At 32.1% G+C, this 15,629-nt stretch overlaps 2 protein-coding genes across 2 annotated transcripts; both read right to left on the bottom strand.

The window, feature by feature from the left end:
* Positions 1–1,953: 1,953 nt before the first annotated feature.
* Positions 1,954–7,962, bottom strand: LOC137932720 (leukocyte elastase inhibitor-like). The gene is made up of 9 exons (XM_068776377.1): positions 7,847–7,962; positions 6,976–7,067; positions 6,753–6,883; positions 6,462–6,539; positions 6,068–6,290; positions 4,517–4,657; positions 4,088–4,176; positions 3,502–3,936; positions 1,954–2,121 (listed from the first exon to the last, which is right to left on the bottom strand). The coding sequence occupies exons 2-9, from the start codon at positions 7,050–7,052 to the stop codon at positions 1,970–1,972; spliced, it is 1,326 nt and encodes a 441-aa protein (XP_068632478.1). The 5' UTR covers positions 7,053–7,067; positions 7,847–7,962; the 3' UTR covers positions 1,954–1,969.
* Positions 7,963–9,830: 1,868 nt separating this feature from the next.
* Positions 9,831–15,356, bottom strand: crp (cropped). Its single transcript, XM_068776324.1, has 3 exons — positions 14,965–15,356; positions 14,160–14,325; positions 9,831–13,866 (listed from the first exon to the last, which is right to left on the bottom strand). The coding sequence occupies exons 1-3, from the start codon at positions 15,051–15,053 to the stop codon at positions 13,132–13,134; spliced, it is 990 nt and encodes a 329-aa protein (XP_068632425.1). The 5' UTR covers positions 15,054–15,356; the 3' UTR covers positions 9,831–13,131.
* Between the last annotated feature and the right edge of the window lie 273 nt (positions 15,357–15,629).

Below are 15,629 nucleotides of genomic sequence, written 5' to 3' on the forward strand. Positions count from 1 at the left end.
CCACTGGCAGATATGTCTTATTTCTCTAATCAATACGAGATTCCATAAGTTTATTGCTGTCATCAGTTTTATTAGGACAATTTAAAGCCATTTCAAATTCAAATGACATGCGTGTTATTCGGCGATTAAAACATTGTTTATAAATTTCTAAGTTTCTTACATAAAGGCAATAACCCGGATGGGTCCTATTCCTTTCCACGTTTCCGCCTAATTGTACTTTAATGACTACATCATGAAATAAATAAAGAGATTACATCATCCATGAATTTAATGGAATAACTAAATAACTCCCTGTTTATTTTGCGTGTGTAAACTGTTACTGCAAATCCAAACGACCACAAATCTGTTTACACGGCTGTCGGCGTGAAATAGTTGAAATACTGATTATGTGTAATTAAAAAAGCTTTTGAATAATTAACAAAGGTACGTCAGCGAGTAGTATGATATTTAAGAATATCATTTTCTAATTTATAATTAGAAAATGCTATTCTTAAATATCATTTTTGTATCTTCGTTATACCTCAATTTAAAACTATAATAGATTATATAGGTCTGTGGTTTCTAAATCAATTCACATCTGTTAGACCAAACAATAACGTACCTCCCTACACTTCCTGTTTTGTCCAAAATCGGAGGATTCATTCTTGGACAAAACTTAAGGATATGTCCCTGTGATGATGACTGTTCTTTATGCGGGTTTTCTTGACAACAACTTAAACACTTCGCCATCATGAGGACAGTAAGTTTACAAGTTTGCCAGGGTTTACCGCGGGGCGGGCGTGGCGCATTCACGCCAGGAGCTACGGACGCGACAGGGCCGCCTATTGCCAACAAAAGTGATCTCACAGATACAAAAATCTCTGTAGAATGAGATATTACGTTTGGCTATCTTCCGAAACGAGAGCCACCATTCTTCGGTTTGATCACACACAAGCCCCTTTTGAGTCACGCCGGACACCGCTATACATTGCTGTAGACTGCGAGATGTTACTTTTCTTGTGTTCTGCGAATGGTGACAGAGGTTGGCATGCGGCTTCGACGGCAAGCACGTTCAGCTTTCGATAGACATACGGTTTATCTTCACTTGTACTTTGGCGAGCGGCACCAAAGATGTTGACAATACCTCTGATTATTGCGACATGGGCAGCGCAGGCACTTCATCGTCGTTATCTTCATCATCATAAGGAGACGATTGTTTCTTTGGAGTCACGACATGTTGACTGCCAGCAAATCTACATTCAGGAATAGGACACAAAACTACTATTTCGAAAAACACATCGCACATTGAAATTACTTAAAATGTTAGTTTGCGAGTTTTTTTTTTTTCACTTAATACTATTATTACATGTGCCAAATTGTGTACCAATTGAACAAGACAATGTAAAATAACGTGGATATTGATATGATAATTTTAGAAATAACATAGACCATTGTGATGCGTCGCAGTTAATATTAAGTAGTTATTACGGCACGTAGGCCGAGTCAGACTGGCAATCGAGCGCAGCAAGAAAGACGCTACTCGACATTTGTAAGCTTAAACAGTAGCATCCCTAAATTCCTTTACATCTGTTAGACTAAACAATAGCATACCTTTAGGTCTAATTAAGGGCGTTATTTTTTGATATTAACAAAAATCACAATATGAAACTTGTATACTATAATGCTAGTATACTTTTCCACATTGCTTCATATATTATCGATTGTATTGTTTCGGTAGAAGTTAACGCTGTTGGCCCTAAGCCTTTTACAGCTTTGTCGGACAAGAGTTCACGGAGCGGAAGGGTCCGTGAACTATATTGATTATTACTGCTAGGACTATTACTCGTTTTAGTTTACCCAAATATATAAGTAATAAATTTAAACAGACTTATAACATTGTATTTTAACTTGGCAATTAACTATATCCTTATTCAGAGGGATTGGCTTCGTTAAAAAAAAACAAATGTAGTGAAATTTTTTTATTTATAACTTAAATGATGGGATTATTCACCACTGCACTAAATGTAATAAGCTTGGTTTTTTCATTCCTAATAAACATGAAGAATGGGGAGTCGGCGTAAAACTGTTCAGATGACCTCGCTAATATGCCGCTAGTGGCGGCCACAGCTTCCGTTCCGTACTCTGAAATGTCCCAACGTAATTATCACTCTTCAATTTTACATAGATATAGAGATAGCTCATGACCTTGATATTTCAGTTAAAAACTGGTAAATAATAAAATTTTCGTAAGTTATGAAAATATTACAATTTTAAAGATTCCATTTTTTTATATTACAGGTTTCTTAAAATATTAGAGGAAGCGGTATCTTTTTATAATATGGTATTTTTTTGCAGATTTCACGCATACAGATTACTAACTTGTATTGCTTGCTCGTAAATCTATAAAATACCCAAATTGGAGCCTCTGCTGTTTCGTCAACACAGGTTATCGAGCAGCTTGGTCTAACTATAGTAGTTCGATTATAAACGGGGATTACTTTGTTTGGGGAAATTGGTTTTTTAACTGATTAGATTACAGATCATTTAGACAAGTCTGTCTTAAGACTGAAGGGTCAGAGTATGGAGACGACAAGAAATTGTTTAACAGTAATGATATGAGGCGACATTTGCTCAGGAGCATGCACATAGACGACAACGAGACACAGCTTCGTAGCAGACATTTTGTCCCAATTATTAAAGATAATTTTTTATAATGCTTAAATTTACATTGCGGCAGTCGTATTGGAGTATCTCGCTTTTTAGGTAGTTTTGCTTACCAAACAAAAATCTGACAAATCGTGTTTGGGATAAATTAGTAAAAAAAAAAACAAAGCATTCCAGCACTAGTCAAGAGACCTCAAAACATTGGTTAACAAATAAAACATAAACCGCCGAAAAAGATCCATAAATATTTAAATTATAAAATGCTTGTTAACTGGTGTTGTAAGCAGTTTTGGTAGTAAGAGGAAATATAAGCAGTAGACGGAACAATATTAAATTTTTATTTATTAAGGTTATAAATTGTATATATTAAAATTAAGACACTAACCTGTAGTTTGTATTTCTTGTTTTTAGTCAGAATAAATTTAATGTTTAAACATGTTAATTTTATTCAAAGACATATTGACAAAATTTAAAAGCTTATTGTACAAATTTATGAATAAATGTGTTTTCAAAGGAAATTGTCATATTTTTATGTTCTCCCAAAATGTCCGTAAAAGAGATATTTTATAGACATCTCTCTTTTAAATTAAAATATTTAATCAAGAAGTTTATTCAAAAATTATGTACGCAATACATGTTTATTTAATGAAACGAATCAGGGAAAAATTAGTCAACGATTGTAAAATACTTTGATAATTTTAAAACAAATTGATTATTCTAACAAATTTTTAGCCGTGTAAGGTATTACAGTACGTGTCTGATCGTACAAGTCAATTATTTACTTTTCGAACATAGTTAACGTATCAGATCCGTTTTTAAATATTTCTACTGTATTAATAATTTTTTAACTATACTAACCATCAATTTTCATTTTTACTTTGTGCAGAACAGAATCCACATAAACTCCAGGGTTAATCAAGCTGTTTAGCACCCTCTTCAAGCTTCCCCCGTCCATATCACCGTCGCTTATCTTTGTTATCAAATCTTCTTCCGTTTTATTTACATTCGTATTTGTATCAAGCATGAGAGCAAAGTTTGATTCGCTAGGATTGAACATCGATTTTACACCGAGTTCTTTTAAGGGCAATTCTAGATTAACGTCGCTTTTTATTTCCATTTTAGGAAATCTTACAACGGCGTCTTCTCTTGTCATTTTGTTAATTAAATTGTCAATTTTCGTGTAATCTAGGCGTGCCATTAAATCAGTCAGGGTTATATCTTCAGGTAGTCTAGGTTTCAAGACGTACATTGTATTTACACTGTCATTATATGGAAATGCTATCATGTGTAACTCTGCAATGGGACATCTACATTAAATATTTATGTTTATTTTATTAATTTAAAAAAAAATAAAGCGTTTTATTTTTTGGAATTTCTTCCACTAAAACATTTTTATCAAAATGTAGCAAAAGTATAATTAATAAAAACTTAAGTGTACACTTACCGTCTTTTGGTGAAAATATATAGTTGAATTGACCTACATTTAACATGAGATCAACATCAAATTTATCTTTTCCTAGCCTGAATGGCATCCTGTAACATTATCGTCAGTTAATACACTTTATTGGCATGTGGCGACATATCAATTAATTATTCTGGATTTAAAAAAGAGTAACTAATCGGAAAAACTTAAAAACATTAGTTTTAAAGTCTACAACATACTGTAAATATTAATAGAAGAAAACGTATTAAAGATTAAAGTAACTTCTTACTTCATTTTTAATTTGCAAATTCAAATAGTTTTCTTATTAATAACAGAGTAAGACTTGACCTGTGACAGCTTAATGCTTAAGAAATGTTAAAGTAAAGAACCAAGTTTAAACAATCAAGTTAACCTTATTTGGATAAATTACTAGATGTCAGTAATACGTACTTTCTAGTGTGTTCAGGAATAAAAGGTTTTTCCCACTGTCCACTGAAGTATAATGCACTTATTAATACTATTTTCGTATCTTTAGGTAGCGGCTCCTTAAGGAAATTATTGATCATTCCTTTAGTTTGTTCACTAACCCATCTAAAAATGATAGAAGTTAATAACGAATAAACGAAACGAAATAAGTAAATTATACCATGTCACATTTATATAATTAAGTATAGTAAGTACTTCGTAAGTATATGTATAGTCTTTTTAGGCGGAAAATTTTGTGCCCAAATAGTGACTTGATAATACCTTTCGCATTAAGTTTGCCGTTGTGACTTGTGTAATATAAGCGGTGTATAAATAAAAATTGATAAGTAAATAAAACGCAACGTCTATAGAAGCAACTTTGTTAAAACATATTTAGTGAAGATTTCGATGGTTCGTTGAATATTTACTGTTAATATTTTTAAATTGATAAGTAAAATTAAGGAAAATATTAAGCGCGTTCATCTTATTCACTATATCCTTTAAATCACAAATAGAGAAACAAGGTATGTGTTTCTCTCTCTGTTATTTACAATGAGCGAAACAAGTACGCATATAGGTAGACATAAAGGTCATTTATTTCAAATAAGGAAATGTGGCTCTACGGTCAAGATCATATTTGACTATTTTCAAGAGGTAACTTAATTTATTATATGATAGAGATCCAGTGCTTTATAATATTTAATGTTACATGACATACGATATACTGCAAAAACTACTTCTAAATGTTTGATATCTACGCCATGAAAAATTTAAATCATAGACTTTCAATATTCGTCTGCACTTCACTTGCTATCTAATATGGATTAATTTAAGGTAAAAAAGAACTAAGCGAAAATTAATTTCAATGCAATATACCGTAACAAAGCGAAACTAATGTAACCTAGTATAAATATGAATATTCCCCATTTGTATTTCAATTTAAATTGTGATTCCGTGACCAATGTAGATTATTTACTTTATAGAATTTAAATTGAAAAGTAATTTATATTGTAGTTATTGCAAGTAGGTTTTTCGTACAACAGCGGCGCGAGATACTTTGTATTCATCATCATCAATGCAGCCGCTATTGTCATTACCGCGCATTCACTAAGTCGGCAGTCCAACTAGAAGGAGGCATACTTACAAGTTATGTTATAACAACTGCATAGATAGCTTTTAACGAGGTATTATATAAAATGGTGGACTTTTTCTTGAATTTATGTAGATAAGCTAAGAAAAAAAATATTTATCAACATTTATAAAGTACCCGGCGATAAATATTGCACATCGACCCTTAGAAAGAGACAATCGGCTAATTTCGGTTTCGTTGAGCGTTATTCCTGTCGCACGACTGACAAATCATCACATAGGTAGTGTGGGACAGAGGTAATGCTCTTCGAAGCCGAAATCAGCCGATTGTCTCTTTTCAAAGGTCGATGTGCAATATTTATAGCCAGGTACTGTACTTTGAGCTCCGTTCTTACAACAGAAATAATTTAGAATTCGGTACTGTATTTCCCGTTTTTAAATACTTACGCGTTAATTATTTCCTTGACTCTGACATTTTCTATGAAATCAACATTTCGAACCTCGCTTTTATAGACTTTATGCATGTAAGATTGGTACGCCTCACGTAGTTGCGATCGCTTGTCAACAAACACCGCGTCGGTAAACATCGTCTTACTCCAAGAATCATTTGAGTTAATTTGTTGCAATAGATCACCAAAAAATTCATGATTTTGACGATTTATTAAGATATCTAGAAATAAGTTGAAACCACGGTACGTCAATAAATTTATCGAAATCTAAATAAAGGGTAGCTCGTGTCAAAGTTAAAAAAAGTAAGCACACTTTTGAAACATTACCGACAAATAGTCGTTTAAGTTAAAATTAACAAAGGGGAAAATGTTACGGATATTACTTCGGTTACCTTCGGAAAATCCAAGTGTCGCGGCGAGTTCGTCGTACGTCCTCCCCACGCTTCCCAGAAGAGTCATCGCTAGTAGACCTATTTAATATATATTTTAACAATTCTAATTGTCAAATTAAAAAAATAAAATAAAATGGAAAACGTACCACGATTTTTAAATTTAAATGGAAAATGATAAATTGGATGAAAAGTTATTTACTACGTAATGCTTTCGGGACCGGTTATTACACTTGAATTATTAGCGATGTTAAATATTCTGTTATGTACAAGGCCAAATATTTTTATACTCACACGATATACTTGCGGGAGAAATTATTACGTTCTCATCTGGGTATTGTTTCATCATTCTTAATAATATTTTAAATCCGAATTCATTTAAGCTATTGAGTATTGTAATTCTTTCTTTATCAATATTTGTATCACTGCATAAAAAAGTAGATTAGTCACTCAAATTTCATATTTAATCATAAAAAATTATTAAACATAATAACGAAAAGCTAACTATAAATGTTACCTAAGCTGTTGGGTGACCGTTTCCGCTCGGATATATTGCGATAGGACCATGAAACTCAAGTACAAAACTATCTGCATTTTGTCCGTTTTTTTCTGTAATAATAAACGATGGCTGATTTTAATTATTTATTAAGGACGGTAAGCCAGGCTCTTCATTGCTAGAGACTTTATGTTAAACTCGTATAATTGTAGCATTTAATTAACATATTTGAATCGTAATAGAATAACTAAATACAATTTCCTCTTACATAGTGTGCACCTTAATAAAAATATAAAAAAGTAAGGCTTAAAGTCTTAAGTAAGAATAGTAGCCTTAAATATAATCTATTACTATTACTTCTCTAGTAAAGCTAGTAACTTAATAATAAATCATATGCGAAATGTGATTGTAAGTCAAGAATCAATAGCGTTGATTATAAAATTAATAGCTCTTACGATTTTCTTAATTATTTATTTAACATATATCATTTGTTTTACATTAAAAAGGGTAAGTCTGCTATTTTGTTAAAGTTTGTGTTTAAAGTAATAAATTTGGATTTTAAACATTATAACATTTTGTTTTTGATGTAGGTATTATGTAAAATCCTTGTACTGTTCATATTGATTAATTGTAACTATTCTTTATTATCTGTTTGAAAACAAGTCGGCGATTAAAGTAAATATCACAACAAAATACATAATTCGGATAGAGAATTTTATATAAAAACATTAGTGTTACAAAGTTTAAATGGGAAAAATTCTAATCTCTAATTATTCTCGGAGCAGTATTTCGGCTTCATTTTACTTGGTTTTAACAAACCGTCTAAATTTAAAAGTACACAAATTAACAATTACTACAAATAATTTATAGTCAACACATTGTATTAACTTACACTAACATAAAACACGAACACTAAAAATTTATGTCTTAGCAATAGAAAAACGAAAACATTTTAACTGTGCTTAAATGTAGTTGTAGGCTTTATGTAAAACAAGACTGTTCACTCTGCGGTCTATTGTGCAACTAAATAAACCTTGGGTTTCTGCGATGGGGACAAAAGGTCGTCGTTACACACTACTATCGCGTTATTAGTAAATCCATGAGAGCTTTCAGGAAATCAAATGAAGAATGTTGTTTGCAATCATCTCACTGCCTCCTAAAAATAATAATTTGGCTCTACAGTAAAATCATCGTTACATTTGTTACGTTTGGCCACATCTAACGTAATAATAGTAATAATTTAATCTTTAAAGAAAATTTACACCGTTATTGATACTTGCACCAAAGTTATAATAGTCTCATCTTCTGTTGAGTTAGGTAAATGCATGCATTTAAGGTTATGTGAAAACTTTGCTATTTGGCTTGTTTTGCTTAAGATCACTAACTCTCGGCTTATATTCCCTCATCAGTTACAGAAGCGTTAAGCTGCTAACTTATTAATCTTAAAGAAGCATTTTCATAGTTGCATTTACTCTAGAATTTTGCAATAGTTTTTTCAGACAACTACAGCAGACACAAATATTCGATATTGATTTGTTTGGCGGTACACTTATTATATTTGTCAGAATAATTACCCCTAACGCGTTTTGAAAAAGCGTGACGGCATCAATGTACGTCACGATTATTGATTTATCTGTGAAAGAGGACTTCACGGGTATTTACTATTTTAACTTCGTATTTTCCACGTGTATGATGACCCGAACACGAATTGTCCCGTACTACATTCGATTGTTGCTAATGTTTATAGGCTTTTATAGCTTGTCGGGTATCGACAATGCGGCCGTTTATATAAGGCCGGGGCACCTGTGCGTGTAGCATTTAGACCTATAAAGTCCATACAATTATTCTTTGAATACTTTTAGAATAATTTAGGATTGATTTGCTATAATTCATAGGCATCGTGTTTCCGTGGTACAAAAATGTATTCTTTGATCTATATAACACATTTACAAATTCTGAGTTTTTCCGTACTTCAGCGTTGACGGAAATTTCTGTTCTTATCGTATTAGTTACTTAAGGTTGAATGATAAGTAATAAAGGGTAGATTGATAATTCTATAGGTAAAAATTTTACACAACCACTAAGATGAATGACGACACTCGTAGGCGCCGGCAAAAATAACTTCGTAAAGACCAGAGGTCGCCAACCTTGGGCCGGATCTTCGTCGCCAAAATACAAAAGTGATGATTGCAGATAGCGCCTAACAACACGTTGGCGCTATAGTTCTACATAAAATAAATTAGAACCTATGAGGAAACAAACTGACTTGCGCGTTCGAGTTGATGAGCACGACGGTCAGTAGAGCGGGATTTGAAGTACATCGCTTGAAAAATCACAGACTTCAAAAACCTCCTTTGATCGACTCGCCCCCCGGATTGAAGGTATAGCGGATGTCCTGTAGGAAAACTTCTGCCTATCCTCAGGTTGAAAGTTCCCGGTCTCTTTATGGTATATATACTGTCTGTAGCTTGATACGAAGCGCCCGTTTTAACAAAAAGGCTAGCTAAAAGCTAAACCTATTAAACTAGGATCTAAAGCATGAAAAGTTCTGGGGAAATGTAGACATTATCCGCTCATCTGTACGTCCGGTTTAATTCTGATTCTCCTGACATCTCGTGTGCTTTATCTTCTTTTAAAAAATTTCTTTTCTTCATTAGTGCTTAGAAGTAAAACATTGTATTTATTTCTAATTAAAAATAATCTAATATACGTTACTAAACTTATAAACGTTTTCCGTAATTATTATATCATTTATAGCTAAGATTCAATAATCTTTTTTCATTTACCGGATCTAACACTAATAATGATGAATTAGTCAATTAAATTCATTACAGCAACAGAGACAAGGGAAAGAGAATAAAACACAGTAATATCAATCTTTTATAAATATTCGCAAATGTAGGTCAAATGTGGTACAATTAAAATGAGAGGAAATATATTTTATGAATTTCATATAAAAAAGGAAACATCCTTGCACTGTTTTCTACACTTTATCAATATCTTAATTACAAACTGTTAAAATTACATCATAACTATCGTGTATAGGAACTTGAGTCTGATAGCGGTCGGGTGAATATACATAAATAATTTGAGTAACATTACAATAAAACGGTGTATACACTGCATACAATCATTATGTTCACCCTGCCTCTAACTATAGACTCGCTAAACTGAATCTAAAAACTTTTCAAGATAAACCTAACTGAACCAAACTTAATTAAAAATGCAAAACTGTTTAACTAAAAAAGAAAAATGTTCACCAATCCATAAACATGCGATAGAGTGTAGAAAAAGGAAATTACGTATCCACATTCACTGGCACTAAGAACCAACAAAAAGTAATGTGGCAAAGTTCACTACGTAATTTATTAAACACTTATCGAATGGCATTTCAAACTCTAAATGTAAAGGTGATTACTTACAAACACATTCATAATTTTTATTTTGTAAAAAATATTATGAACGCATTTTAAAAATTGTCATTTGGTTTTAAAGATAACTAAAAAAAGAAACAGCTTCATTTACATTTGAACTTTAAAAACATTATCACAAAGACTCCTTTAATACATTATTTTATTGGTTTTAGTCAAGTGCGAAAGTAAAAAAAGCTTTATGAACATACTGATAATTGTCGTTTACAAACTAATTAATAAGAAATAACCATTTTAATACTTTAAGACATAAATAATAACACATTTTAAACAATTTAACTTGCTTTCTTTGACTTAAAATCTCTTACATTCTAGATATTTTGACTACACTAATAGTATAACCAAGTCCGTTATATTACATTGTTAATAATTATTCTATACTGACATAATGTAAAAGGCGGTAGGCAGACAACTCCTTAAAACTACAGACTCAGAAACAGAGTGTGACAATGAACTAAGAGGAAATAAGAATCTAATACATGACAATTACACTGGATTGTTTTATTTTGTTACATTAGTGAATGTTTCATAGTTACAATAGATACCAATTGAAATTCCTGTATAGTTTTGTAGAAAGTGTGACTGTTTTCGCATTTTCTACAATACAAGAGGAATTAAGTGTTTGCTTATAGTTTAGTGGAAAAATCCACGCTCAAAGTATAAAATTCATAATGCATTTGAATTTCTTATGATACCTGACAATAAGATATTAAGAATAATATAAATTTCATTTAATGATTACATAGTTAACATGAAACATCCAACAGATCTAGATTTCCATAAACTATTTATTAATTCTGATAAATATCCAAATACACAGTAATAAAAACGGTCGACTTAATTATTGCTTAATGTTAAATTGAAGAAATCTCTGTATAACTATTGGATTAGTAATTCTTAATACAGCTCTACCTTCATACATCCACATAAATAGCTAGATAACCAAATCACAAACACACACACACGCACACACATACTAACACTAGACATGGTGGCTCGAACTAGCGTAACTTAATAATGAATTAATGATCAGTCTTAACAAATTTGCGCGACCACCGGGAGGTCGCGACACTATTTTCGCTTTTGTGAATTCATCACTCTGTTGCCGAGTCACAACTAAACAAAGTTTCAAACTTACAAAAGAATATTAACAAAAGCACTGCTGGTTAAGTTTTAACAAAATACATGTCAGCAAGTCAAAGCGAATAAAAATTAAATCACAAGACTGCTTTACCTAATCACGGATGAACGTTATCCATGCTCCTTACAACTACTTTTATTTTAAAACTGCTCAAGTATTTTTTAATTATCTTTGTTTCGATGATCAAATCACCATAGACTGTAGATTTGACTATAAGTTGACAATAATATCAATTTTAAAAAGGTTCTGTGATATACAATCATAGCCAGCTTGATTGACCATTACCTTTTTTACCATGAAAGCAAATTTAAGATGCTTTGATATAAATGCATGTCTTGCTTGTTTTCATGGTACATTTCAAGTAGAATAATGAACATTCCCCATCAAATTTTATTTTTTGCAAGACTATACATTAAACCAAAAATCTTAAGACATTACTATTCTTATAGCAAGCAATATAATAGTGTAATTAAATTTAACTTATAAATCATGTCCCAATTAATCTACACCTCATAAGTATTATACTAAATTATGTTTGAAGAGATTCAAACATATGGAATGCTCTAAAATTTCTGACCCAATCATTGAGTTGCGTCAATGCCACTTGTTAAATCACTAGTATTGAAAACAGTAAGCACTGGGACAAATAGTAAACATAACACACTACACTTGACTTAGTTCCACCGATTGAACAATTATGTTCACTCTTTTCAGAAGTGACTTCTATAATATCTGACAGTATTCAACACAGCACAGGGGTTATGTTTGCAATAACCTTGTACAAACATACACCATAAAGAGCATTCAAAATACATACCCAAATTGTAAAAAATGAATAGGATATACCTAACTTGTATTAATACTAACAAAGACCAGTTTCTCAAAAAATTACTTTGCAAATATCAAATTGTATTAGCTATCAATTTTTCTGGCCTTTGCAAGTAAAATAACTATTGTCAAACATAATTTTTACACATTATAGACCTTCCAAATAAGTAATTGTAAGTTGGAAGCAACTTACTTGGCCACATGCCTAAAATTCTGGCCTTGCCCATTTATCATTTTAAATCTAGAATCCTTTATTCTTCATTTTATTACAGGCAATAGTACAAGTAACTCTAAAGTTACATATATTTCTAATTGCAAATTTTCAAAGTTTATGGTTATTGACAAAAAGCATCAATTTAATCATATGATGTTGATTAAATTGGTGATAATTGACCATTTACATCTATCCTTACACTTTTTAGATTATCTTGGAATAAATACTGGCATGCGGCGTTTTGAATTACTTAATCTTTTGTCCTAACCTATATAAGTCAGTCATAGCAAGTCTTCAAAACTAGTGCAGTAAGTCACATTTAACTGAACAATTTAAAATTATAGTTTTACTTTTGAGACTAAACTAAGCACAGTGCCGACTGTCAACCACGATACATCCTTTAATTCACAAATCCATACACCAATGTGTAAAAAAATAAAAAAACGCAGACTTATCGATTCGTCACTTTGGAAAAGACAATTTAACAACTAAAAATTTTAAAACTATATTCGAGGAGGGTCAGGGAGTGCTCATTGACCAGAAACTTAGCTGGACTAGCATGATCACGAGTGCTTGACGACAATGACGCCAGGTCTCGGGGGAGGAGGTGCTCTATCTATTTTCTTAGTCAATGCTAATGGAGTATCACCAGTCTCTTCTCCAAATAGATGGTCTCCTTCCAAATGACGAATAGCTTCTACAATAGTCTCCAAATTCTGCCGGCTTGTGCTCGCTAAATACAACCGAGAAGGACCATCATGTGCTGCATCAGGCAACACCTCAACCTCTACTCTAGGTTCAGCCTTTATAGCAGCTTCCAACAAAGGTGCAGCAGGACTTTCAACTATAGGTGCTTCTATTTCCTCACTCTCAACTTTGCAAACACCAATATCAGTTTGGTCATAATGAACAGGTCGTGTCATGTCTCTCCCTGTTTCTGGATAAATTTGTGGCTCCAAAGAATGCAAACGATCTTCTAACAGTCTCCGCAAACGTCTTTCTTGTTCTAATTGAGTTTTTAGTTCACAACTTTCAGCAGCTTTTTTTTGGGGACCATTTGTGACAGAAATGTAAGCAACTGGTTCAGGTGATCTTGACTTTGAAACAGTTTCATCAGATGAATCAGGAATAATTGAGGAAACATGGGAAATAATTTCACTTTTTCTTTTCTTCAGAGGAATATCACCACCTTCATGTTGGTTTAGCAATCTCTTCAATTGACAATTTTGTGAGAGAAGTCTTGTTTTCTCTTGTTCCAGGGAATAAATATATTCAGCTGTTTGCTGTAGTATTGCTGCCTGAAACAAAAATTTATATTTCTATTCAGCCATATTTTATTTTGTTACAAAATTGAGGCAGCACAAATAAATGCCCAAAAACTAATAGGTGTAGCCTGTACATGCTAATTATATAGTCCTAAAATACAGAAAGACTTAAATTGTAAATTACAAGGCTTCAAATATGCCAACAAAGAAACAAACTTATTCTACTCACTGCAATAGCAGTCAAGTAAAGCTCCAAGTTCAAGTCTGGTGTTTAAATAATTAATTAATAAACAATAACTTAAATATCTGTTTCTATATCAACAGACCTTGCTGAGCTTTTCTCCTTCATGACGAGGTAAAAGAGTTCTAAGTGCTTGGAACCCAGCATTAATACTCTGCATACGCCTCCGTTCATTGCTATTTGCAATTTCGCGACGAATACGTTTTTCGGCCTCCATTGTCTTATTACTTGACGTGGTATGTTTCTCACTCCTGAAATATTTAAAATAGATTTTAGACCTCTTGTATGTTGTAATAATACAGAATATTCGTCAATATTCCGCAACACAAAATTGTTTAAAACCATACAGTGTAAATTGTAGAATTATATTTATTTAATTTTAGCTTGGTTTATTTAGACCTTATATTCATTTAAAAGTTATCAAATACACAAAAAAACATATTGTCTATTGAGTTACACCTCAACATTTCTCAGAAAACCAAAATTGCATTTAAATAAATAGATTATATGTAATCTCATAATACACTTTAAGATACTAATGCTTAAAATCCGGAACGTAATACAATATAATAGTAAAATTAAATCAACGTTGTTTATACGCGCGTCATATCATCATCGATAGTATACAAACACATGTGTATGAAATAGCGCGTTAGTAAATGAAGCGCCTACTACGCCTATTTCATTTGACCAAACATGGCGACCCAACAGCTGACTATAGACCGGCAAGGGGCGGGAGTGGCCTCAACCCGCGAAATCATGTGTTTCATAGAAATAGGATAAAATTTTACTAATTATTTTGAAAACAAATATCTACATTTTTGCTTAACAAATGTCATTAAACAAGTTTTATTCCTAACAAAATCTAAAGCCACGCCGGGTGTTCTTACCTGGCAAAAGCGTGATCCGATGCTTCTTCGTCGTATAAGTTGTAGTCTTCTATTTCTAATAAACAAACGTCATTACCGTGTAATGACATTACTCGGCCGCAATAACAACACAAGTTATAGATTTTTCATCTAAACACAGCAACTAACGGAGAAAACTCCCAATATACTTCTTACGATAACCACAATGGCGGGAAATGACAATGAGTTCAGTCAGGTGACGCTACGCCAATTTTGAACAACACCGAAGTTGGCTCTACTCACATCACTAATTAAAACACTGTTAAGATATTTACTAACAATAGTTATGCAAATATTTATTTATAATTTCATGAAATTCCTTAAAAACAGTATTAAAGTGGACGAAATCAAGGGCAACACGAGTAACGCGACATATCGATACGTCCATAGACATAATAAATTTTAAGATCGTATTTTTTGTCTATGATTCGAAAAAAGCGCGAAAGTATTTGTAGAACTGCTTTGCAGCTGTATTAACCGTTTTAATTAGTTTTTGTTTTAAATTTTATTTTACTTTATTCCAAATACTTTGTAGTGCACGTACTTAATACATCTTAAAATTATTCTTTCTAATTTAGGTGAACTTTATTAATTTTAGCAGGCATATGTATTATGTGTATTAAGTATATGATTGTTTTTGGCAGTCG

The sequence above is a fragment of the Battus philenor genome, unplaced genomic scaffold, assembly GCF_028537555.1.
Source record: "Battus philenor isolate CCGP_79_NKW_IND1 unplaced genomic scaffold, ilBatPhil1.0.hap1 SCAF_12, whole genome shotgun sequence".
NCBI classification, from domain to species: Eukaryota; Metazoa; Arthropoda; class Insecta; order Lepidoptera; family Papilionidae; genus Battus; species Battus philenor.

Coding starts and splice junctions, on each gene's coding strand:
- crp (XM_068776324.1), bottom strand. CDS start 15,053: ATGTCATTACACGGTAATGACGTTTGTTTATTAGAAATAGAAGACTAC. Junction 14,326..14,964: donor TCGGATCACGCTTTTGCCAG/GTAAGAACACCC, acceptor TAAATATTTCAG/GAGTGAGAAACATACCACGT. Junction 13,867..14,159: donor AAGGAGAAAAGCTCAGCAAG/GTCTGTTGATAT, acceptor TTTTTGTTTCAG/GCAGCAATACTACAGCAAAC.
- LOC137932720 (XM_068776377.1), bottom strand. CDS start 7,052: ATGCAGATAGTTTTGTACTTGAGTTTCATGGTCCTATCGCAATATATC. Junction 4,658..6,067: donor GTCAAGGAAATAATTAACGC/GTAAGTATTTAA, acceptor TATCATTTTTAG/ATGGGTTAGTGAACAAACTA. Junction 3,937..4,087: donor TATATTTTCACCAAAAGACG/GTAAGTGTACAC, acceptor GTCCCATTGCAG/AGTTACACATGATAGCATTT.